General features: G+C 34.5%; 1 protein-coding gene across 2 annotated transcripts in view; it reads right to left on the reverse strand.

Moving 5' to 3' along the window:
- The window catches only part of ASCC3 (activating signal cointegrator 1 complex subunit 3), a 263437-nt gene that overhangs the window by 123144 nt on the left and 114203 nt on the right, over positions 1 to 26090 (reverse strand). For both annotated transcript variants that reach the window (XM_026844284.1, XM_026844285.1), the window contains exon 13: positions 14692 to 14826. In XM_026844284.1, coding sequence (XP_026700085.1) covers positions 14692 to 14826 — 135 coding nt within the window. The remainder of the gene's footprint in view (positions 1 to 14691; positions 14827 to 26090) is intronic.

Consider the following 26090-nt stretch of genomic DNA (forward strand, 5'->3'; position numbering starts at 1 on the left):
TTTCAAACTCTTCAGGTTTCTGATTGTTGCCCTTGATAAATACACATAGCACAATACTTGGTAAAAGTGGTCTTTAGAATATAAGACTTTGCACTGAAATTCTACATTTGATTACAAAGTGCATGTATATCAAAGCCAGACACACCCTCATAGACAGAAAATGTGCAGTAATTTTCAGCCTTGATGGAACGGCCTTTGATTCCTGAGAGTACAGCTTTTATTATTACAAAGAGTCTAGAAAGGCTTTTGAAAAGCTTTTGATACTCTGAATTCTAGAACCTAAGGGCTTGCCATCCACTACTAGGTTTTTAGCATTCTGTCAACAGTTCTCGATATTTAAGAACTTCCAAATTTATAAAGCCAATGTTGAATTACCTTCCTAGTTTTTGTCTATCTAAAATATAGATATGATAGACATATTATATGTCTCTAAAACAGAGAGGAATCCCTAGCACACCAACTACTAAACTAGAGGTCAAAACCCTGAACACAGAAATAATGACAGTTTTGCACAAGGCAAATTCAAATTTAATCTCATAGTGTTGATATTAAAAATAAAAATTAATCACACAGTGTCACCTATAGAAAATGACAGATCCTCATAGTAGTTAGCAGAAAGCAACATGGCTTCTTCAAAAATACCGCTCAAGGTCATTATTCAAGTAGATAACATTTCTTTAGAAAAGCTCTTACAAGCCCTTATTTGGAAACAAAAATTTAATTCAAAAGAAAAAAACATCAGAAACCTTGATGCTTTCAAGGTCGATGAATAAGATTTCCAAAGCAGAGGTTGAATCTGCCAGTGAACTGAGTGGCAGCCAATAAATACTGCCTCTCAAAGAACTAAGATGCTGCAAACTTCTTTGGACACAAGTGCTTTGTTGGTGTGCAGGGTAGACAGTCTCAGGTCTTGCTGAGTTCAGGTGATCAGTAGCTGTACACATAACACGTTTTCCCCAGGTAACAACTAGTATATTACAAAGTTATATAACAAATACCTCAATTTATTTTTCTTATCTGAAGTTATTTTTTGATTGTTAGGAAAAAGTAACCTAATATACATGTTTTTACTTATCTTTACCTACACTAACTTCATTTTTGTCTTAGTCCTCTTGTATCTATTGGGAAACATAGACAATTGGCTAATTTTTTTAGAACCTTTGCTAAGCTTCATCAAAATCTTCCAGTATTTAGGGAAGTTGCTGGCCTATGTTCACATCTGTTCCAGCAATTCGAATTTTCACAACTTCTACCTTCTGTCACTGAAAAGATTCACCAGAGAAGTTGTTCGTAAACTTTTAAAATCACATATGTTGTTTTCTTACAGAGGTGATAAACAATCACAATACAGAAAAACTTATGTACAGGAATATTTTCAGCAAAGCTTCAAATATGTTTCATTAGACATTTTTAAATGGCTGGGCAGATGAGATATCTGGAGATGGGATACACTAAAGCTATATTAGTATTTTGATTTCTGTTGCAACAGGTAAAAAACCATAAATGTGAGAAACTTACTTGTGAGACACTGGGAAGGATAGAGGTATGGGGTACCCTGGCTGCACAAGCACTGTCAGAAACATGACAATTCCACTATATGATGATACTATTCCTTATTAAAGAGGTAACAAAAGAACTATATCCTTTATTAGAATTAAAATGGACCAATAGCTGATTAACTAATTGTAATATCAATATAGATAAAACAAGATACCATAATGCTTATAACAACATACTAATTTATATATATATAAAATACATAAAAGTAATCACAGTCTAAGTTCCACTACTTTTGACTTAAGAAAATTAAATATTCAAAATCTTTGCTAAGATCCCCTAACCATTACTGATTATCAAAAGAACAAAATATTCTTTCACAAAGCAGGATGATGCTGAAAAGTTTTACTTGTCTAATTAGAACTGTTTTAAGTGTGAACTATACCAAGAAATATACATTCTAAGCCAAAAAACTTTCAAATCTGAAAGTCTTGTATAAATTTTTTGGAAAGGTTTTCAGGCCATATGCACATCATCTGCAAATATGTCAAAACAGGATCTGTCCTGCTTGTCTATTGTTGTTTTTCTAGTTTTCCTTACAGATTAGGGAAGATTTTACCCAACAAAAGTCTGAAGCTGAATAAACCACTCCCTGAAATGCACACCAGTACATCCCACGCATTTGGTGTCCAAATGTTCTAGAAATACCACCCTCATTTTTAATATTCTCTTAATATCCCATTCTAGAGAATGCATTAGAGGGGTTGACAGTATTCATCTCAAATGGCTTTTTCATTTGGAGTTCAGCAAATACTAGGATATGGCACTTCCAGGTTTTCAGACTTTCTTAAAGTATTTAGTGTATATATTATATATAACTGTTGCTTGGAGAAGAAACAGATACTGGCTGGTTCCACAGCAGCTGGCAACATGCTGGAGATTATTAATCAAATCGTACTTCTTAGTTAAGTTGGTTGACCTAATAAATAAAGTTAGTGTTTGACAGGAGGGAAGTATCCTAGGAAAAAACGTTACTCCAGTGTCAATGTTTTCAGCATGCCTTATCCAAGTACTAAAAATGAATTAGTTTAAGACCTTGTTCTACCAAAATCCTAACAATTTTATTGTAATTTACTGTAAATAAAATTTTAAGTCCTAGAAATTTACACATTTTCAATTTTTTAGCTATATTGACTAAAATTAATTTTGTATCTACTTGTAATGATATTGTCCAAAGATGAAAGTCTGCTTGGTGGGATGGGAATTGGTGAACATTGTCTTCTAATATTGCTGTCTTTCTATCTGTCTTTCTATCACTCTTTCAGCAGCAGCTTCTCACAAACCATATACTTCCAAATCTGCCTCAATTTTTTAAGCAATTTTATTTTCATTTCGTAATACAGAGTAAGCTTCATTTTTGTTACTTATCATTTTGCATTATAGTACATGCACAGCTTGTGTATACTCTAGCCTTGTCAAAAACATGATGCTGTTAATCTAGTTACTTCTCACTAGCATCATACATAACTTTTAGTTCTAGGTCTGTCTTTTGGTCAAATGAACCAAAAATTACGAACATGGTACATGTACAAAGATGTATCCAAATACACATCTATATGATGGTCATTCAAAATTTCAGTAGTGGGATGAAAAGAATGTTGTACTTTACCTTTTAATGTTTTTTGGAAATCTGCAATCTGGTGTTTTTGAAGTAATAAGCAACAAAAATAGGTTTCTGAAACAATTGGCAAATTTAGGCCAAATTATAATTTTACTTTGATAAAATTGGTATGCAATGATATCTGTACATCCTAAAGCATAGCTGTTTGTGGTTTTATACACTACAGTGCTTTGTGACAATGCTTTCCAATAAGTAGGGATTCCTCTGAATCTTGGTTGACGTGCAATTCCAGTTCAAAGGAGTTTAAGATGAATTCAAAACAATCATAAGATAAAACTAAATGTTGTAGATACCAAAGCTTCTATATCTTCTGCTCTCCTACTGCGGAGAAATGTTGATATAAAACATAAAGAGGATATGCTAAAAACCAGAGACTGACTATACACATAATAAAACTTAAACCAGAAAAAGAAATACACAGCAATAAATATTTGGCAGTTCTCTGGGGAAAAAATCGGCACAACTTTCTGAAAGTATGCTTAACTGCTCTTTAACCTATTTTGTTTTCTCCAAAGCACTTCCAGCTCTCAGCATGTGGTACTAACAGACTGTGGATCAAATTCATGTCACTCACTCTTAATGGTTGAGTCTAATTGCTCTTTTATTTTACTTCTATTTATTTTACTCATTATTTCACAATTCATTTTAAATAGATGTCACTGCAAGCTTCCACACAAAAATGCTTCTTGTCCAGTTCTGATCTACTCTACATATTGTGCAAATAAACTAAAGAATAGTCAAAAAGCCCAACGAAACTTGCCTAAATTATGGTATTTAGGGGAGTTGGAAGCGGAAAGTGGATGACAATTGAAACAGTGAGCATACATAGCTAAAAAATCCATTAAACCATAATAAAATTAAAATGTATTTGGAAAGATTTCTTATTTTAAAAATAAATGAAATTAAGAATAGGAACTGAAATGGAATTTAGTATTTTTCTCTTGTTAAGAAAATCATATATTCTAAATGAAAAACTGAATCTAAAGGTACCTTGGTGTACAGTCTATGTTCAACAGGAGGAAATCTATCAACAGTTAAGTGAACAGAATATTTCATACAGGTGAATTTATTTAACTGAACTTATTCTAATCACGTTTTGAAAGAGACAGTTGAGATAGTTTCCCATATTGCAGTGATGTTTTCTATCAAATTAGGTGCTTATAAACATGTATTTTTCAATTATGACAGGTCAACATCTTCAATTAAAAGTATTTAACAATCTAAAAGATATCCTATACATTTATTGTTTTACAATACAAATAAATGAATCCTCTGAAAGCAAAAGAAACATGGTCACTTAATGGTGATATTCTGAAGGAAAACCATCAAGAAACCCTAGAAGAAAGCACATAGATTTTTCTACAGGATAACCGTGAACTACAGGTTTTGTTCTGAATTTTACTTCAGGAAAAGCAAATACAATTGTAGGGTGTTCTGTGATGGCCTGCATCTTTAAAGCAATGACCAACCACTTAAAAAAAAAACCCACTATCCTTCATTTACAACGGTGAAGAATAGTACTTTGAGACTTTTGCAATGATCCTTTCTAAGTCAACTGTGATGCTAGAGAAAAAACTAGAATTGAATACTAGACCTGAATACACTGGACCTTGGAAAATTTACTCTTTTTAGTTCTGGTAAAAGAAATCTGATATAGTTTCTAACAGAATGACAATCACTGAACACTATCAAGTCTGTTTGAGAAAAATGTGATTACCATGAAATACAAAGTACAACTTATCAACAAGCAGCATTTACTGTCACTGCACAATACAGAAACCCCACAAAGTCCCATTAACTTTTCAATCATTTCTCTTCATTACTAATAACTACTGTAGCTACATTATTTTCTGAGAAATTCCTAAATAGATAGGATCTCTTTATATACTATTTTCTAGTCAGCATATGGTTTCCATACTAAGTTACTTAAATTGCATATGACCAGAACCATTTGCCAGTATGGTTAGATGCATCCTATAAAGAAAAGGTGCCTGAAAAATATGGCTATTGTTTACAGTCTCTGTGGACATATTGCACAAGATTACGCATTGCAGCCAAGAATTAAGTGGCACATCTTGGAAAAGGAATGCAAGACCTATGAGTCATTAGTAAATTAAGCACTTCTTTTTAAACTTCTTGCCTGGAACAATCCCTAGGTATTGAAAGCAGCTGAAAACAGCTGAGCAAACCAAGCTCTCTGAGGGATGGCTGAAGATGAGCTAGTGCAGAGAGCACCTACGCTGGCTTTAATATTATCTTATAATTTCTTCTTGCTGGACTGTTCACAAGTGACCAGATATTGTCAGAGTTTGAAGCTGTTAAATGACAGATGAAAACATGAAGAAAAGGGAGCTTTATCTTCTCAAGAAATCTTATGTATTTTTAATATATACCTGAATTTGATTAGACATGGTGAAAGCAAGCAGTGGTAAAAAATCAGAAGTAGGCTGTGTTGCTAAAGTTAAAGAGTGTAGCCCTGTTTCCCGAACTTGTGAACACAAAACCAATCACACTGTTTTTTCTTCTTTTGTTTTTTGTTTTTCCCTCCCAAACAGCTTTGAATTTTTCATTTGAAAGTTACTGTTAGCATAGCTATTTGATATCCATATATACTTTGTGTAACAATGAGATTTCACACTGAAATCATCTTACCCAGGAAAGCTATCAATTAATAACTACTGTAAAAAGGCACAGAAACCTTTTTCTTTTTGACCTGGATTACATGTTAAAACATTCTAGCAGCTAACTGAAGATTTTCACAGTCAAAGGGAAAAAGAATGTTGTGTGGCTTTTCTCTCTGCTAGTACCCCAGAATGCAGTTAAAACTTAATGAAAGACAAGGAGATCACAAAATGTCATGTAAGAAATAGCTAAGAATGCATAGGGAAATGGTTAAATATCTTATACTTTTAGTATATTCACTTATTTATATTGTTAGTTTTACAGTAATATCAACATTTATTTGATAATTTTAAAGGAAAAAAACCCCATATGCTGCTACTGGCTGTGCAAACTTTTGTAACTGCAGAATCAACTAAATAACTTGTTAAAGCTACTCTTTACAGTAAGCAATGTCACATCCTGACATCAAGGACCTGCTATTAGCCTAATATTGTTCCCATATCCCAGAGGGAAAGAAGTTTCAGTGTATTTTAATCAAAGACATAAAAAAAAAATCTTATCTTAAGATCAAATTAACAATTAAAATAATTCCTCTAAACAATACAAATTTGAACTGCAGTTTCTATATTTACAAGCACAAATGAAGACTACATTTTACAAAATGTATTTACCTTAAGATCTGAATTATCTGAATGTAAATACTGCACTACCTTTCAGGAGGCTGCAATAGACTTCATTTAAGGAAGGAAGTTTAATCATATTATAAATATGACAACAGTTTCAAATGATCTTACTAAGCGCATTCAGTATTTAATACGAAATTTCATCAACAGTGAAAGGGGATGCTATAGGCAACACATTATCCTCCAGTTTATCAGAGCATTTCCATGGAGGATTAGTAAGAAAAGTCGTTTAATCTTACATTTACAGTGATGAAATCCATTACTGATTTTAACCTGAATAACTCTGAAATTACTGAAAAGTTGTGTACAAATGTATAAAATGTCTTTTTGGAGTTCCTTGAACAAAAACATCAGCACCCCTGTCAGCTGTATTTGCAACCTCAAAGATCATTCTAGAAAAAGGTTTGCTAACCCATTTTGCTTCTAGGAGTCCCATTACTAATACAGCACAGTTTGTGGAAGCGGAACAAATATTCATGAGGCATCTTTCCAGTGCTAAACAGGATAAAACTAAGCATTGTTGCATATCAGGTTGATGCTCATGATAGATAAAACAGAATACAGGATCAATCCCACAGATTAGGGAAAGAAAAGTCCATTATATTTTTCACAGGATAGCAGAAGATTGTTACTTGTTACCTCAGTGCTGTAACTATCAGAGTTTGAGAGACAAGCCAACAAATCTGAAATCCTTGGATCAGAGACTGGTTTTCAGAAAGACAGCTGATAACAGAATTCAATCTATACCATATATTTTATACTTTCTGATTCATAATAAAACCACTACAAAATTCCAGTAGACTGTACACAATGTACTGGAGCACATAGAACTACAAATAGAAAATAGAACTACAAATCTAAAGCTGTGCAAATACAATTTCTAGAGTGACACTTACAAAAGTAACTATCATAATAACAAAAACATACATCAAACTTCAAATGTTTTTCCTTTTCAAAGGTCAGGAAAAGCAAAAGCAAAAAGAAATTGTTTACTGTTTCTGTCAACTTTTTATTTCAGTTTACAACAGTTAACACCTAAGTTAACTCAAATACATAGGAATACTGCTAAAACCCCTGAAGGCAACAACTCTCCATAAATAGGTCTCTCCAAACCTAAATGTCCATCTAAATAAGTCTTGATAATAAATTCCACATCTTAGGGTCCATTAAAACAGTAGGATCACTCTACACAGAACATATTTTTCATAAACCTGTCAATTGTTTGGTCCACACCACCTCATGAATTTTGTCTCTGACCTTTAAGCAGGACTACTGCATAAAATATCCCATGAAAGAAATATAAAGAGATTAATTCCATTCTCCAAGAGATAATTAGCAAATATTTTTCAAAAGTAAAAACCCCATAGTAATTATAAAAGAAATAGGAAACTTCAATATATATTTGACATTTAATATTGCCTAATGTATTTTAATACATATCCTCATTTTATTTTTATAGTTTTTTTAATGGCATATCAAATATTAGATATGTTATTAGTAAAACAAAAATAAAATGAGGATTTGCACTGAAATAATTAAATGTCAAACAAATGATTACATATCAAATATTTGATGAATGCTCTCTAAAAATTAATTTCTATTCATTTAAAAACATTTGACAGATAATTAAGAGGATTAGTAAAATTGCTTTCAAATTTTAAAGGCCAGCAAAGAATACAATGCTTTTAACTATTCTATTTTTCAGTTCCTCCTGTGTGTTCAAGTAGCCTTCACTATGCTTACTTTGTCTAGACTAGAACACTCATGATTTGTGCATTACTTATTTTTGGATTTCAGATGTTTCTAAATGTCTTCTGCAACCATTACAGTGAACACTGTATACAGAATACAAAATAAGGATTGTATTACATTATCAAGATTATTCTCTGCCAGGTATTGCTAAATTTCATGTCAAATGAAATGGCAAGACTGAATGGCTTGCAGTCTGATAATTTTGGGAACCGTGCCAATAAACATCCCTTTATACAAGATAGCTTTTGTCAGACAAACATGATATTATCATTATGAAGCTTAAATTAATCACTCTGTATCACACATCATTGATATAATATAGTTAGACTTCTGCCAGAAAATTCATTTATATAGTATGGCACTGGGAATTTAGTACTACATAAAATGAATTTCACTTATTAAGGAGATTAAAATTAGGCAATGATTATCAAAGAAATTAACTGTATATGGAAACTTTGACTTGACAGAATGTAATGAAGTTCTTCAGAGATCCAATCTGACCCATGGATATTTCCTATTTGTATTGGTGGCCAAAAATTTAAAATGTGAGCATGCTGATTAAAGGTACAGTTTAGAAAACAGAAGCACTCTGAAGGAATGGTAAATGCTTGGAAGGACAGATCAGTTCCACATGCCATATGGCTCATTACTGGTTGAGCTTTGAGATATGTGGGAATAAAGAACCTAGGGTATGTTTTGAGAATGAATTTTAAAAGAGCCCTGAAAATCTCTTACAAGTCACGTGTTTTATCAATTTAATAAGCAATTTATTGCATAGGATGTATGTGATTTACAGCATAAGGCATAAGCACTGCTGTGTCCGGTCAGAGTGAAAGTCTGTCTAGAGCAGTAGTCTCTGAACAGCCAATGCTCTTAAAAGTCTGGTCATCAGAAATTTGTCATTAAGAGACCTACTGAGTAGCTTGACCTATCCCTAAAAATTCACTATTATTTAAATGAATAAGAACTTTTACAGTGAAAAAATTTAAATTAGTGAAGAGAACCAGCATGAGATCCTGGGGTCTAGAGCAGAGGCAGGCCAATTCAGACAAGAAGAATGACATACATCAAGGCTGTATACATGTTAGAAATCATTGCTGGAGTTCAAACAGAAATTCAGGCCTTGATCGATTCTCTACATCACCATATAAACATTTCACAACTGCTCGTCCTTCTTGTCCACAAAAACTATGAATCCATTACTGTGTCTCTGCAGTGTTTCTAACAACTAATTTGTTCTGTTCAGAACCACACTTGGACACAATAACAGGTTTTTTTCTGACAGTTTTAATGGTAGAGAACCAAACAGTTATAATTCCAGATGACACTCATTTACACCTATATATATATAAGCTCTGTCTGTACACCTATGTGGTACTGAAGTTCTTACCGTTGCCAGTAAATCTCTCCAGTATATTAGAATTGCCAGTGAAGGAGAAAACTTCTACACTTTCAGGTTACCTGAATGTAGATGTGTATTGCATGTGCTTCAGATAGTCCGATTCCAGCCTTAGGTCTAGAGTATGAGTTTATTGGAGGGGGAGCAGAAAGTTAAGGGGAGAAAAACCCTCTCTATACCCAGCTTGACTTTGCTGTGCCTTGTGTCTCTATCTGTTACACTTTAAGTCTTTAGAAATTTTTTTCCTATGACAAAACCCTTTGGTAAGATGCAGGTATGTTACTGTTACTGTTATCACTTCTGTTAGACATATTTACTGCTAAGAAATAAACTCAAAATTTAGACTGAACAGTAACAGTTTTAATAACACCCCACCACACCCCACTCTATTCACTGAAATCTTTGGTGTACTCATAAGTCTTAATAAGTTACGCTTAATTGCTCACCAAAACGTTACTAGGATATTACTCATTTTACAGTTATTGATGATTGTTTGTGCAGAGTTGCTGCCTTGGAAGAGTATATATTATATTTGATTAGTATCCTTATTGTGATAACTGTATATAAAAAAATACACCTCAAAGATATATGCTGTGACATATTCATTTCAATACATGGTACGCATTTTTGTTTTAAACAGCAACAAGTTTTCTATTAACAGAGAACACAGATTTCTTTTATATCTAAAAACTCCTTTTGAGGATAATATTTATTAGGCAACAGAAACAAATTCAACAAAATATCTAGTTTTATGGTAAGTAAAAATAAAATAATTTAACTTTGTTTGTAGAATGGATCCTCAAAGAGGACTAATGGAAGTATGTAGGGAAAAGTTATTGTTGATGTTTTGCCACGGACTTCAGTATGACTAGGCCTTCACTCTATTTTTATTATTCCCAGTAGTAATTTATTTATTGTGTCAATGAAGAAGCCCTTAAGTATACTGAAATATACAATCTGTATAATAACAATAATAATAACAAAAATAACAATCATTTTTCTCCAAGATCTAGGTCATATTTACATGCATAATAAGTAAAATAATGTGAATTGTCATTAATGTAAAATGTGCATATTATATGTACTAATCACTTGAAAAATTTGATGAATTATTCTCTCTCTTGATAGTCATTGTAAGACTCAGGGCAGCCACAAGAATATTATGTGAACTCTGCTGGAGAGCACCATTCTCTCATTCATTGCTATGGTCTTCACACCTCTTCCTTCCTATCAGTCACTAGGTTATACATTTGTTCTGTTATTGAGTCATATTTCTTTGCCTTGTTTTCCAAGATAATCATCACCAGTTTTGTCTGTAACTGTATTTGACCTTATCTTTCACACTCTTCCTAGGTACTAATTCACACTAAGCTTAATCACTGCAACCATCACTGCCATTCATGACAACAGTTGCCTCCAGTTCTTCCCTGCTTGAGCGGTAAGCCCAGTAAGGGTCTGGCTGGATTGAAAAGGTGTGTCTAAACACAGACTGTGAACCCCATGAGTTGCTTGAATAATGCTTACCATACCAGAAGATGGTTGAAATCTCCCATGAAAACAAAGGCCTGCCAGCAGGAGGCTTCTGCCAGTAGCTCCTAGTAAGTCACATCTACCATCCCTCCATGGACAGGTGGTCCATAACAGACCTCCAATCACAGCCTCCCTGTCTGTTCCCTCCTGCTCCAATCTTGAACCAAACAGGAACTGCATGGGTCTGGTTTCACTGTGGAGGTCTGCACAGCCAAAGATCTAATTGACAGAGCACAACTCCCTCTCCTCGTCTTCCCTGTCTGTCCTTTCCAATACAGTACAAAGATGCATTGCCTCAAAGATGTAATCTGCCTGCTATATCCACAAATAGTAAGTATTATATCACATCAAAACACATTCATATTACACATTACTTTCTGAAGCAGTCAGAAATGCTATAAACACAGTTGATTCTTCCTTTTGATGTAGTCTAGTACACCTTTTAAAATACCTTTTTTAGTATTATGACTCTAGGGTTTCCTGCTCAAGCATAACAGCAGCCAGGAAAGAGGCTAGTCAAAACCAGCATACCCTAGCAGGGCAAATTCTGGTAATCAGCAGTTCACTCCCTCATGGAAAAGGGTTAGTGGGAACAGACAGCTGATTTAATGTGTTATTTTGGCAGATAGCATATGATCTAAAGATGATAAGACAACTATTTTAAGGAATAGACAATAAGGTTATCACAAACATATCCTGATTTCAATTATGCTTCTCAAAAGAGAATCTCTTCTTATTGGTATCAAATGTGATACCAGTACCAGATACCGGACACTTAATGTAAAAGACACTGACATCTTCAGAAAAAAAGGCAGCCAACACTGCTACACGCTTTGTATTATTCTATGTTTAAAGACTTCTTGTCATAATGTCCACTTATTACATTTTAAAATAAAATAAAATACTGAAATAAAAGGTTCAGGCATTTCCAATGGAGAATAATCATATCTTTCATACAATGACTACACATTGTGGTGACAGTTTTTAAATATTTCAGGGATTTTCCACTGAAATTTATTGAGCATCAAAATAACCTCCTAATTTAGTGGACTTTTGTGGTGAATATTTCAGTTATTTAGTTATTATTTATTAGTTTATCTAAGATTCTGAGGTAGTTTAATGAGAACTATAGTCTCTGGCTGTATTATAGTATGTGAAATAGTTCTTCACAATACCATGCATGCTTCTTCAATTACATTTTATAACATACAAGTCCCTAAGCCTTCTGGGCAAAAGAAGCATTTTTGCTATTGTAATAATACAGAAAGTAGTCAAAAGGCTCAAAGATTACTATGAAATATATGAGAAGAATTCATTTGCTTTTAATTACAATGAAGGTCTGCTTGATTTATTACAAAAGTTAAAAATCTTCTGGAAGTATCTTCTAAAGCAAAGTCATCTTTTCTATAAACTTTTGCATAGATCAGCATTTGGAACTACAATCCTCAATTCAAAATTTGATTTAGAACAGTTGCTGGGATTCATCACAAATATATGTGTGCTGGGGTGGGGATGCAGGGGACAGAAGAGCAGGGAAAATTACTATTTTACTCAGTACCCCCTATATTTCAGTGTGAAGCATAAATACCCTTAGAAAAAAAAAAGTTATTTCAGATATGTGGTCAATAACCTATAGGACATCTTATCTACCACTCTTAATTTGTACTATAAATGCTACCTTAAATCACTACTCAAGCACAGGTAGCAATAATCTGTATTCCAAATAGGTGTAGAACTTTTCTCTGTGACATTCCTGTGGTTTCATTCCACATAAGAATATGTTTTCTAATTCATTTAATCCCAGAATGAAGAGAACTCAATATACAGCAGTAGTTTTCACTGAAATACAGAGTGAGTTGTACCAATGCTTCTTTGGCAGATAACTCACATAATATGCACCGCTGAAATAAGCGTATCATTTTTTTTAACTTCTTTAGCAATAATATTTAGTGTCTAATTAAGCAGTGCTACTTTCAATAGATTAAAATATTTGTTTCTGTATTAGCATTAAAAAGCAATATTATTTTTAATAAACTAAGGGTTTCAGATTATGTTCTAAGAAATCTAATGAGAAAAAGTTCCCTCTTAATTACTGTTTTTACAGTAGAAACATGGGATCTCAAGGTTCAGGTCTGATGTTATTTTTATAATGCAGAAGATACTAAAATCCACTAGAAAGAAGGACTTCGTAATATGCTATTTCATAAAATAGACATCAATTTATAACTCAGCATAGTTTTAAAAATATTTATTACAGCTCTCAGAAGCATGTCAACAGAAAGAACATACTTGATCCCAATTTAAAAAAAATCTTCTTTAAAATAGAATTTTGTCTACATTTCAGAAATGTGAATTTACCAAATGTAACATCTATGTTCCATTCATAATTAATAATTCTGAACAAATCCTTTCACATTCTCTTCAGAGGTATAAAATAACGTATTTATTGAATCTAAAGATAGACACAGAAACTAAAACCCTCACAAATTTCCTAATTCACAGGGGCCCAAAATATTTGAGTTTATTGATGTATTTGCTATTAAGAGGAGGTGTCTTATACATACATTAAACTTTCTACAATGAATAAGTATCTCCTCTATGTTCTGCTATTTAGTTGGGGAGAAAGAAAGAACATTATTTTTCAAGGAATATTAACAAGACGCTTTGACTCTAGACCTCAACATCACCAAATATAAATGTCACATGTAACACTGAATTAAGAATTGTTTTGGAAATATTCTCTCAGCAGAAATACTGGCATATTGCTCGAATAGATGAAAAAAAGTTGTTGTAGACCAAGTTACTTCTGTGTGTTATATATTAGAAAAAAATTTGGAAGGTCGATTAACACAATTCATGCAAAAACAGAACTGTTAGAATCTATAAAAAAGTACAGTTTCATCTGGCAAGTACTTGGCCACTGCTCAAAATGTCAGTAATTTATGATCCACATACACATTTTTAAACAAGATCAGATTAAGGGGGCTAAACCCTTGTGAGATTCAAATACTTTCCCCACTTTTGACTCTCAGATTACTTTTTGACTGCTCACCATCAGTTGATTTACGAGGAAAGTGAGATGGTTTTGGAAATGTGGTAAATTTACAGGCTAGATCAGATTAATACTTTAAGACAGTTTTGTGCCTTAAAGTGAGGACAGTAGCAGATGCTTAAGGAAAGAGTGCAAAAAGCAGGCGATAGGTAGTCTCCCAAATTGTGTCAATTGGTGGTTTAGGAACTTCCCGAGCTCCAGATTACATGAAGACTACTGTCAAGTAGTAGAGGTTGCATAAAACACAACCTATTATCAACTTTTGTTTAAAAAACTAAAAGTAACAGCACTTTTCTCTTCCTCCACCTTTACGCTTTTATTTCCTCTATTCAATTCAGCAAATTTGCACATCCCTTCAGAGCAAAATATATCTTCCCAAAATGTCAAAAATGCTTCATCTATTCCTGTATTGGACTGTCTCGTAAAAACATCATTCTAGGATTGTAAAGGATACCAACGTAAATTCTTCACTTACCTGTTTTTCAGCTTGTCCATAATCTGATCCTTGGGGTGACAAAAAGTGGCAAATATGACCATTGTTTTTGGCTTTTTCTCGAAGACCCATAGCAGTTCGTACTGTGGCATTTCTAGCGTGAACAAACACCATCACCTTAAGATAGAAACAGGGCTGATGAGAAATAGCAGAAGTCTTAATCAAGTAATGAAAACACTTTAATTACAAAATATTCCCTAGAGGAACAAAAAAAAAGTTAATACATGACATGCAAACGAAAATTAATGTTGCTTTAGGGAAATTGAAGGGTAATCCTGCCTATATTGTATTTAATATTTTCAAATAGCTTTTGAGGAGGCTCTCTTTTTTTTTAATTTATTAGTCTTTAAAAGATAGGATACAACTGTTGGCAATAAATAGTTTGTTTTCACAAAGTAGGGAGATTACTATTGATTTAAAGAGTTGTGTTATCTGACATATCCTAAATGATCTGGAAAGGAAATAGTAATGATACACTTGACTACGTGAGACAGCTGAAACAAAAACTGACTATAAAGAACCTTGGGATACTGCAGTCCTAAACCACTGGACAATCGAAGAATGAAATGAAGCACCAACAAATGCAAACATATAATGGGGATAGAATTTTAAAATTGAGAGATATTGTTATGGATTTTAAACCACATATTATCACTCAGTAAGATACCTTAGAAACACTGCGGATATTTCCCTAACAAATAAAAGTTGAGTGGTAATAAAAAAATTATTTGTACCCATGTCTGCAGTAGGCTTTGGAATTACAGTTGGGTATCATCCAATCAATCCCTCTGTTAATTTATTATGCTTATTACCATCACATATGGTATCTGAACCAAGAGACAGCAATGAGATGTTAATATCTATTCCTTTAGATATGTATATGAAGCAATTTAAACCGATATTAAATTAAGATTCACTGCAAGGCACATTTAAGATGAATCACGTCAGTAAGCCCCTGGACTGGTGTAGAAAGGGAAAAGTATTTAAATACCACTTAATTCTACTGTAATAACAGTTCTGAATGTCTGTTAACCACATACTGCTCGGGAAATGTACACTGGAAAACACACTATACTGTTCCCTTAAGCACTTTGTATTGCCCTGGGTTTGCTTAAATTGACTCCACACACTTGGTCAGACAGTTCTTCAGTTTGATGAAGTATGACAATTTCTGTCTTCTTGTAGCTAACACATGCAAAACGTTGAGTGACTGGCTCCTGAGTAAATGGCAAACACTGTTTTGTAAGTCCCTCTAATTTTAATTAAAAATATACCCACTGAGTTACAGTTCTGTTTTAAGGTAGTTTTGATTGAATTTTAAGATTGGTATGTCAAATTCCAGAAAACTGCAGGTTAATTTTGACCTTCTGGCACAATCATGCTTGTATCAATTTGCAGTGTATAATTGAATTATTTTAAATTAAACACTATTAAGAAAGTAGCACAATTTAGGGTATAATTAAACAAGTTATAGCCTCTGGAAATCCATAATTTAATTATAAATGTGCAATGTGCATACAATTTTTTATAAAAATAGACATAAGCCAAGCAAATTAATTCAGGTAACAATATAGATAAGACATAAAAAGAGAAACAATGTGTGCATAAATATTTGCTTACTGGGTGCCATTACTCCTTACCTGTTTATCTGATACATCTTCCCATCACCAATTTGGTGACAATGTGACTCCTACAATTATTAACTTTCATCTGAGTAGAAATACTCTCAGATACATGTCACAGTTAGCAACATATCAATTTTCTCTAACTTAAAAAGCATACCAGCAAAATATTTTGAAAATTTATTCAAAAAGTAAGAGAACCACAACATAACAGAAGTGCACTGTATGTCCCTTCTATCTTCATTAATTGTTTCAGGATTACTTGTCCATTTAACTTTTGTAATTTTTTTCTAGAGAAAGCCCTAAATAAAATTACATAACTATGCAAACAAGCAATTTCCTTTTATTAACAGATCCATGGGATAGTTTTAAACCCTGCCAGGACTGGAGACCACGTTGCCTTTGTCCCTCCCCTACCCTCAGACACAAGTAGGGCACAAACCCCTGGTTAAAATAAGAGGAAATTTAATACAACAGTGTAATAAACAATATGAACAACAACAATAGCGATAATAACAACACAACAAACAGTAATAACAGTAAACAAGACAAAAGATATACAGAGAAATACCGCAATGGATACAGCCAGCCTACCGCGTGCTCCCCACCACCAAAGCCACAAAGGAAAAAGTTCCCACGCTGCCGCGCCGGAACTGACATCAACATGATGTGAATAACCCGGCTGGAGATCCCTTCCCCCTCCCTGCTGGGGAAATTTAACCCTATCCTAGCTGAACAGGGTAAATAACCAGGGTATATAATTCTATATGGATTTTTTAAACAAGATATGGAGTAGTATTAGGAGGTAACTTCAAACTAAACAAGATACAGTAAAAAAAAAAAAAAAAAGTGTAACATTTTGGTGGCCTACACCTATATAAAAAAAAAAACCCAAACCAGATAAAAAAGCTGTTCTGAGAAATGAGAACAGGTAAAACTAAGTCACTACAGTTGCACAAAGCAGAGCACAGACCACTAGTCACAGAGATGGTAGTAGAAAACAGGCCCTTGATTGAAGAATTATCCTTTCAATTATTATATAAATGAACAGCAACTGCAATGCTTGTATAGAGCCCATTCCTGAAACTAATTGTGAGGAAAATACCTCTTAGTTCCAGTTATAATCACACAGAAACTTTAGGAACTGACATTCTGAAGTCAACTGTAACTATGATCTCCTGGTCCTGCTAAGACAATGATAAGCAACATCAAAAAGATAAGAAAATATTATTTTATTATTTTGAAGACTCAGAAGAAAATCTGTTGTTATTTCTCACGTTTCTTCTCTACCCTTAATTGTACCTAACCTTGAGAGCAGATGTGATCCTGAGAGACCATGATTCTTGAGAGCTGGGTCCGTGAAAACTTCATGAAGTTAAACAAGGCCAAGTGCAAGGTCCCGCACGTGGGTCAGGGCAATCCCAAGCACAGATACAGGCTGGGCAATGAGTGGATTGAGAGCAGCCCTGCAGAGAAGGACCTGGGGGTACTAGTGGATGAAAAGCTGAATGGTGAGACAGCAGTGTGCACTTGCAGTGCAGAAAGCCAACTGTATCCTGGGCTGCATCAAGACAACTGTGACCAGCACATCAAGGGAGGTGATTCTCCCCCTCTACTCTGCTCTTGTGAGACCCCACCTGGAGTGCTGTGTCCAGCTCTGGGTCCCCCAACATAAGAAGGACATGGACCTGCTCGAGCGGGTCCAGAGGAGGCCACAAAGACGATCAGGGGGCTGGAGCACCTCCCTTATGAGGACAGGCTGAGAGAGTTGGGGTTGTTCACCCTGGAGAAGAGAAGGCTCAAAGGAGACCTTACAGTGGCCTTCCAGTACCTAAAGGGGGCCTACAGGAAAGCTGGGGAGGGACTCTTTACCAGAGAGTGTAGTGATAGGATGAGGGTCATGGTTTTAAACTGGAAGGGGGTAGATTTTTATGAAATATAAGGAAAAAATATTTTACTATGAGGGTGGTGAGGCACTGGAACAGGTTGTCCAGAGCAGCTGTAGATTCCCTCTCCCTGGGCAGTGTTCAAGGCCAGGTTGGACGGGGCTTTGAGCAACCTGGTCTAGGGTCTAGTGGAAGGTGTCCCTGCCCATGGCAGGGGGTTGGAACTAGGTGATCTTTAAGGTTAGATCCTTTCCAACCCAAACCATTCTATGACTCTATAAAATGTTAGAAACTCAACTTAATATGAACTTCTGTAAGAAAATAAAATCTAATAGCTGACACTTTTCTATAGAATATTATACAAGTATATTGTGTAACTGAATCTTGGCCTCTGAACACTTCTAAAATGACAACATAGCATTACTTTTGCAATACTTTCATTTCAATTAACATACTTTAAAACACATCACTCAATAATCAGTTTGTCTCAGTAGAAAATAATCTGAAATCTTTTACAAAGTCTGGCGCCTTGATTTTATTTGAAATGATGACAGACTTGAGGATTAATCTAAAAAATGACAAAAAATATGCTGTGTTATGGAAGATTTACCAGTGGAACAGTTGTACAGAATTTGGTACACCTGTAGACATCTACTTGAGATACTAGATAAGAAACATATGAGCTCAAGAAATGCAGATATTAAAAGCACAACTATGAGGGCTACTAGTAAAGACCAAAATGCCTTAAGAAATAAGATCATAAAATAAATTAAATTTAATTTTCCTATAAAAATGGAATTTTTGGAAGAACTATACAGTCCAGGGTACTGGGTGGGGAATTGAAGAAGGAAAAAAGAAAAAAGAAATACTGTGCAGTGCTCACAGTTAAAGGCCCACAAGAATATTACCACTGTAACAGCAGGTTCACTGATACAATATTCAAAATCCATGAAAATACTAATCGAAATTTATATGAGAAACATTTTCACATTTTTTTTCATGCTGCTGAGAATGTTAACAGTGATGGAAAAAGACTTGGAGCCTTTTACCTAAAACCAAATATAATGTTCCTTTCTCACCACTGCCTGTCATAGTATATGTTCAGAAACAATCCTGGGAGCTTTAGGAACTTTGATATTAAGAGGCACTCAGTTTAGATGCCTCAAGAGCTGAAGACAGATGGATTGGGACCACATTGTACTTTAGACTCCAAGGTCCCTTTATCTTTTATTTTAACCATTATACTAAATAAATTTCAGTAAATTAGTAATATTGAAAACTTTCTGATATTCAATACTATACCATAGAATTAAACTGTAGCTATAAAAAGCATCAACATTCTTTTTTACTCTATTTTCACTGTGAACCGAGGAGTTAATATTTAAAGAGCATAGGTTTTTGCTTTCAGTTAGCAGAGGCTTGGTACAGACTTGATAAAATTTGAGGTCTATGATTTCTAAAGCTTCTGCCTACATGCACCTGAAACTAAACAGGACAAGTGCAATTCTATGCTGGGTTTTCCACAAGAACTGAAAAACAAGCAGCCTGTTTCTCTGTCAGGGGACTGGAAGATGTTTCAAGTGCATCATTAGGAATGGTAGCTAAGCAGAAGAAATGAATTGCCAACCCTGACCTGAACGAGCTGGCTGGGCTACCATGGAAAATATGTAGAAAATAGGATGGTGCTAAATTGGAAGCCAGTCTTTAACAGAGTCTGTATTTAATATTCCTTATTAAATTGAAACATTACCTGCCATGTTCTGTATGTGAAACAGACAACACTCAATGAATCAAGATCTAGTTTTACCCTTGTTTTATCTAGCATACTCTGATCAAACCCTGCTCTCAAGAATTAACAATTGCATAATGGGATTTGCTGCGAGGGTAATCATTACAAGTCAGGATTACATAACACCAAGAAAAAATGTATACAACATTGTTTCCTCATTCCCACTTTACAAGCGAAACTAAGTTTAAGTATATATCTGAGCATGAAACTTAAGATGTGAGATCATACTGCTTACTATATATGACTTGATAAACTCAAAGTAGAACTCCTTATTAACTCCACTGAAGCCATGAGCAGCCAATACTCTTAATCATCAGATCAATGCTTCCTATGTCATATCCTCAAAATCTAGAAGCCCTGATTAGTATGTACTTCTAAAGATTTTTTATTTTATCAGCTTCAGCTTCTGTAACATCAGAAATAAACTGTCAGAGGCAGGGACAAAATCTGAATTTTCAGTGAAGTGTTTCTTTGTCCTACATAACAGAACATGTCTTCTTTTTCTATTATTCTCTATTGCATCCATCATCATACAATTTTAATCTTCTGGAATGAAGATGTGTCCTAAACCAGAACTACTACTTTAATATATTAAATCTCTTGCACAAAATGAACAGAAAGAAATAAAGTTGTAATGCATAAAGACCCTCAGAATATCCAATGATCAAAGAACATATTTGATTTTCTCTTAACACTTTCTATATGTCATCTTCTTCTTCTTCTCTTCCTCCAGAATCACTGTATGACAATGTCTGGCATCATTCAGAAAGATGTAAGACCTTATTATGCAAAAAACCAGCATTGTATAACTGGCCCCTACCCATAAGCCTTTCTACAGTCCTTATAGAAAGATACCTAATTTTCAGATGTGCAGCATGTTCTCTTTATTAAATTTACCTTCCACTAGCTTTAAACTAAAAATCACATTTGAATTAATTGACTTATGTAATTCATGATCACATATCAACACCTGATCAAATTTTTAAATTTAAAATTATTGCATAAATTGCTGACAATAAAAAGAACTTCTCAGTGACAGGTAGACAGACACAAACACCGATTAAAAAAGGTAGATTGCTTTATTAGCTGATTAGAGATGCCCAGTCTTAAGGTTAATGTTTATTATATTGTACATCACCAAATAGGTTTGTAAAGAACCAGCTCTAGCTAAAAATTGACATATAACACCTTGCTGAATGCTTTTCCCCAAATGAAGTTGGTAAGCATTTACCAAATACGTTGTGAGACAGCAATACAGTCTTAAGAGGGTTAATTTAGCCTGTCCTAACTGTGTCAGAGAATATTATATTTCAGTGGCAAAATCTCTGTGCATTAAATTATGCAAATAAGTTAGGAAAAGTAATTTGGAATACAGAGAAGTGGTTCCACAGCTACAAACTGTGTAATTAGATCTGTACTCTGCAGTTCAAAGCTAGCTCTGGTGTATATAGCCCTAGTGCTGAAAGCGTCTGCTGCTGCTCTCCTGAAACCAAAGCTTTTAAATAATAAAAAATATACAAGAAAGGAGAAAGTAAATATCTCTAGCTAGGTTACCTCCCCAGAATTTTCTTAAAGTTTGAAACAAATCAAACGTTTTCACCAAAGACGTTGTTTAAAATTCACAACAGGAAGTGCTTGCATTCCCCAAGTAGTGCATATTCCAGGTTGTAATCTTTCTGAAGTGCGTTAGTGTATCACCAAAGCACTGAGAAGCATGCCGTTATTCAAAATACGTTGAGAACTAGTACTTTTCTGTTATCGGAGACATGTAACTACATGCTAGTAGAACTGATATTTTCACTTAGAGGAGAAAGAAAAAACACACCACATATACATAAAAGTGTCTAAAATCATTCATGAAAATTTATAATCAGGTTCTTGAAATTCCTTGAAACACTTTTTCTTCTGCCTTTGACAGTAAAGATGTTTGTGTTATTTTGCCACTGAAAAATGTGTCTTTTAAACTAACATTCTCTATGATAACACCAAAATGGTGCATTCATTTTTTTCCAGGAATTGTCTTGTTATGACAAGTGCTGGTCACGTGAATGCTGGAGTTCAGCATTTCTGTTTTACTTAACACCTCTCCTCAAGGACTGAAGGCCTAGGTTTTGCCACTGACTTTGCATTAAATCTTTCAAAGAATTTAAGACGAAAGAATGAATTTATTTAATGTAATGTTGATACTAATTATGCAATTTAGAGACAAGTATATATACTTTATTTTAGCTTCAAGACACTGTTTGGCTTCACCCAGCTAAATCCTTATAACATGTTTTCTTATGTGGCATCCAGTTCTTGACCTGGGTATTACTTTAACTGAAAATTAACAGTTAGGTTATATGGATCAACAGATCAATCTATCTAACCATTTATTTTCTCCCTTAAGGTCAGTATGAAATCTCTTCCAAGTATTTTACAAAACTCAATTCCTAATGAGGTTTCAACACTTCTCCCCAAGGAGCGCTGACTGCACTTATTTATGTTAAAAACATCATCTTTGCACCTCATTAAATAAAACCATCTACTAGACTAAATACAACTCACTAATGTTTAGCCTTATTCTAAGGAATAACAAAATTGTTTCTTTCTTCTGATTTCTCCCCAACCGCCAAGATACAGTTCAAAATTCCAGTGCCTAATTCCATTTATTCCAGAATGAAAAGTATATTCCATGCAAAATATAAATGTAAACAACACAAATGGCTCACTAATAGCTCTTGATCAAACTGACTGCAAAATCAGAACGTCTTGGTTACCAAATCTAAACGATAGTATGACATGTGTATAAATGGGATTTCCCCTTCCTCTCACTAACACCACAATAACTTATCAAGATCACTGCCCAGAACTAGTAACTCAAAGAACAGCAATAAAGTATATGAAATAAGAAATGTTATAAGATGACCTATAATAAAGCTTGAAAAGTTTAATGTAGAAGTCCTACATTTATTTTAGCAGATTTTTGTATTTTGCATATTAAAGTTTTCACATGTTAACACCACGGGAATGAAAAAAGCTGAACGGACTGTGTCATTTACCAAGGCAACATGAGAATCTGAATTTATTTTCTATATTTCAAATAATTTTTAGTACACCTTTATTTTAAATAAATATTGATATAATCTGCATGTGTATTAAGATCTTTTACACTACAGAAAATTTAAAGATTACTAAGCTACCTACAAACTAGTTCTAATGAGACATTTTTTATATATCCTTCCTTTTGTCTAGAAAAATCTTCACAAGGTAAAAGTAGATTGCATTTACTCATACAAAATTAAATACTGTGCATTAGAATACAGGAATTTGCATTCAAGCTTGAAGGGTCAAAAATGCCAAAAAAATTGAGCAAGAGTGGCCATTAAAACATCCGTACACTGAAGAACAAAGCTACATAATACCATACAATATTTTAACAGAAAATATTAATTAATAACAACAGCAAAGAAATCTATAATGTTGCATCAGCTAATCAGTACTGTAACATGGTATATTTTGGGCTTTTGATAGATTAGTATTAATAGCTGTCTCTGCTAAGTTTTGATTTAATTATTCACTCAAATAAATTACTTCTGATCATCCTTGTTTAAACACAAAGTAGGATTTTTGAAAAAAACTACAGAATCTAATGTAAAAAAATCCATTTAACATAGCTATTTAATTATATTTCTATTTAGATATACTGGCTTTTAAGGTAGTAACTCCTGTTTAGTTTACAGATATTTTTACTATCGTAATGTGCATTTACAAATAATGCACATTAGTAGTAATAATACTACTTTTTAAAAACATCTATCCTATAATTTCAATTTTTCTTTTTCTTTTAATGTGGAAATGTATTTTTTTACTTAAGATGTGCCCACCCTAATGAATATTATACTGTATAGTCCCATCCCATTTTTATTATTGCTCATGAAATTCTGTGTAAAAATCTATGGTAAAGCCATTATATTGGAAGTACTTTCTTAATTTTCTTCCTATCTTCTCTTCCTTCATTTAAGTCTTTTGTGTTCTAAATCTATCCATAAAAAAAGGCTCTACTATCACACACATTCTGAAATACCACCATCTTTCTTATTCATTTTACTTTCTCTTACAGTTTGCTTCTTGATGCACCTCCTGCTCCATCTTCTCTGACTTGTTACAATCATTATTGTTATAACTCTCTTCTAATTGTCAGTATAAACTTAGTTGATCCTGGTTTAATTTCTTCATTTTTCCTAATCTTTCCTCTATGTTGTATCATCTCCAGCAAAAGATCTTCCCACTTAACCAGACTTTTAAACACAGAAATTGTGGAACTATTAGCTTTTAAAAATTTTTTTTGTAGGTGTTGTAAGCATGTAACTTCTTTGTCTTTGGTGGAAAATAAATTTGGAATAGTCCCAAATAGTTCCAACAATACCTCTCTCTATATTTTAGCATATCATTGTCCTGTTTCTGTATAATTCACAGGCATTCTGAAAACTTACTGTCTCGCTGATTTCCAAGAGGCAGGAGATGATTTAGAAGGTGCACAGAAATCCCCATGAAAGGCAGATTCCACCACAAAAGATGGCCTTAATACTTTTAGTTATTAAATTGACTTTTTAGGATTATATCTAGTGACTTTTAGTCAAAAAGACCAGGGAATTTTTCTTTAATTAGCAGTTGATACATTTTCTTCCTCACCTTGACTTTTTTCCATTAATTTTAACATTATAACCTCAATTAAGGTTGTGATAGTCAGGTTACAGACACAAATTTCTCGTCCTTTTTGAAGACAGGGATGACATGTGCCATCTTTCATTTCTCAGAAACCTCCCCTGGTCACCATGTTCTCTCTCAAGGATTATCACAAGTGGTTCTGCAATGACATCAGCCAGCTCCTTCAGTGTGGGTGTCTCCAATCAGGTTGCATAGATTTATGTAAGGCTAAGTCTTTGCTCTGATCCTTCCCATTTGTCTCAGAGAACCTGGGATTCCTGTAGTCAAATCTTACCAGCAAAGACCAAGGCCAAGAGGACACTGAGTAGCTCAATCTTCTCCATATTCTTTGTCACCAGGTTTCCTGCCCCATTCAGCAAAAAGCCATCATTTTCCCTAGTCTTCTTGCTGCTGCTGTACTTGTGGAAGCCCTTCTTGTTGCTCTTTACACCCCTTGCCATATTCACCTCCAGATGGGGTTTGGCTTTCTTAATCCCACTGCATGCTTGGACAGTGTCTTTACATTCCTCCTGGGTCTCCTGTCCCTGCTTTACCTTCCTGTATGCTTTCTTTCCATGTTTGAGTTTTGTCATGAGTTCCTTTCTCATCCACACTGGCCTTAGGTCACATTTGCTTGATTTCCTGCACATGAGGATGGAACATTCTTGAGTTTATCAGATGTGATCCCTGAAAATCAACCAGCTCATCTAGACCACCTGCCATAGGATTCTTTCAAGAAGATCCCTGAAGAAGCCAAAGTGCTCTCCTGAAGCCCAGGGCTGTGGTCTAGCTCTTTGTCTTGTTCCCTCCACCAGAATCCTGAACTCCATAATCTCCTGGTCACTGCAACCAAGGCTTCTCCCAGTATTCACATCCCCAACCTGTCCTTCCCTTTTTGTAAGTTCAAGGTCAAGCACAGCATCAACCCTCACCGGCTCCTCAATCACCTGTGCTAGGAAGTTGTCACCCATGAACTCCAGAAACCTCCTGGACTGCTTTTGCCCTGCTGTATTGTCCCTGCAGCAGATACTGGGGTGGTAAAGTCCTCCAGGAAGATCACGGACACTGAACAGAACCTTGTTCCAGCTGTCTGAAGAAAGCCTCATCTACTTTATTCCTGATCAGTAGGTCTGTAGCAAACTCCCACAACAATGTTGGTCATGTCTGTCTGCTGGCTAACCCTCTTCCTAAACTCCCAGTTGACTCATCATCCATCCCTAGGCAGAGCTCCAGGTACCCCTGCTGTGCTCTCACATACAAGCAAGTTTCTTGCTGTCCTGGCCTGACCTTACCTGTTTCCACCCCCTGCAGCACTCGGTCATGTGAGTTATGGCATCACATCTCTGATCTCAACACGATCTTAGCTCAGCAACTGTACGCAGTCCCCTAATTTCT

This window comes from Athene cunicularia, assembly GCF_003259725.1.
Source record: "Athene cunicularia isolate RWA chromosome 3 unlocalized genomic scaffold, athCun1 chr3_part1, whole genome shotgun sequence".
NCBI classification, from domain to species: domain Eukaryota; kingdom Metazoa; phylum Chordata; class Aves; order Strigiformes; family Strigidae; genus Athene; species Athene cunicularia.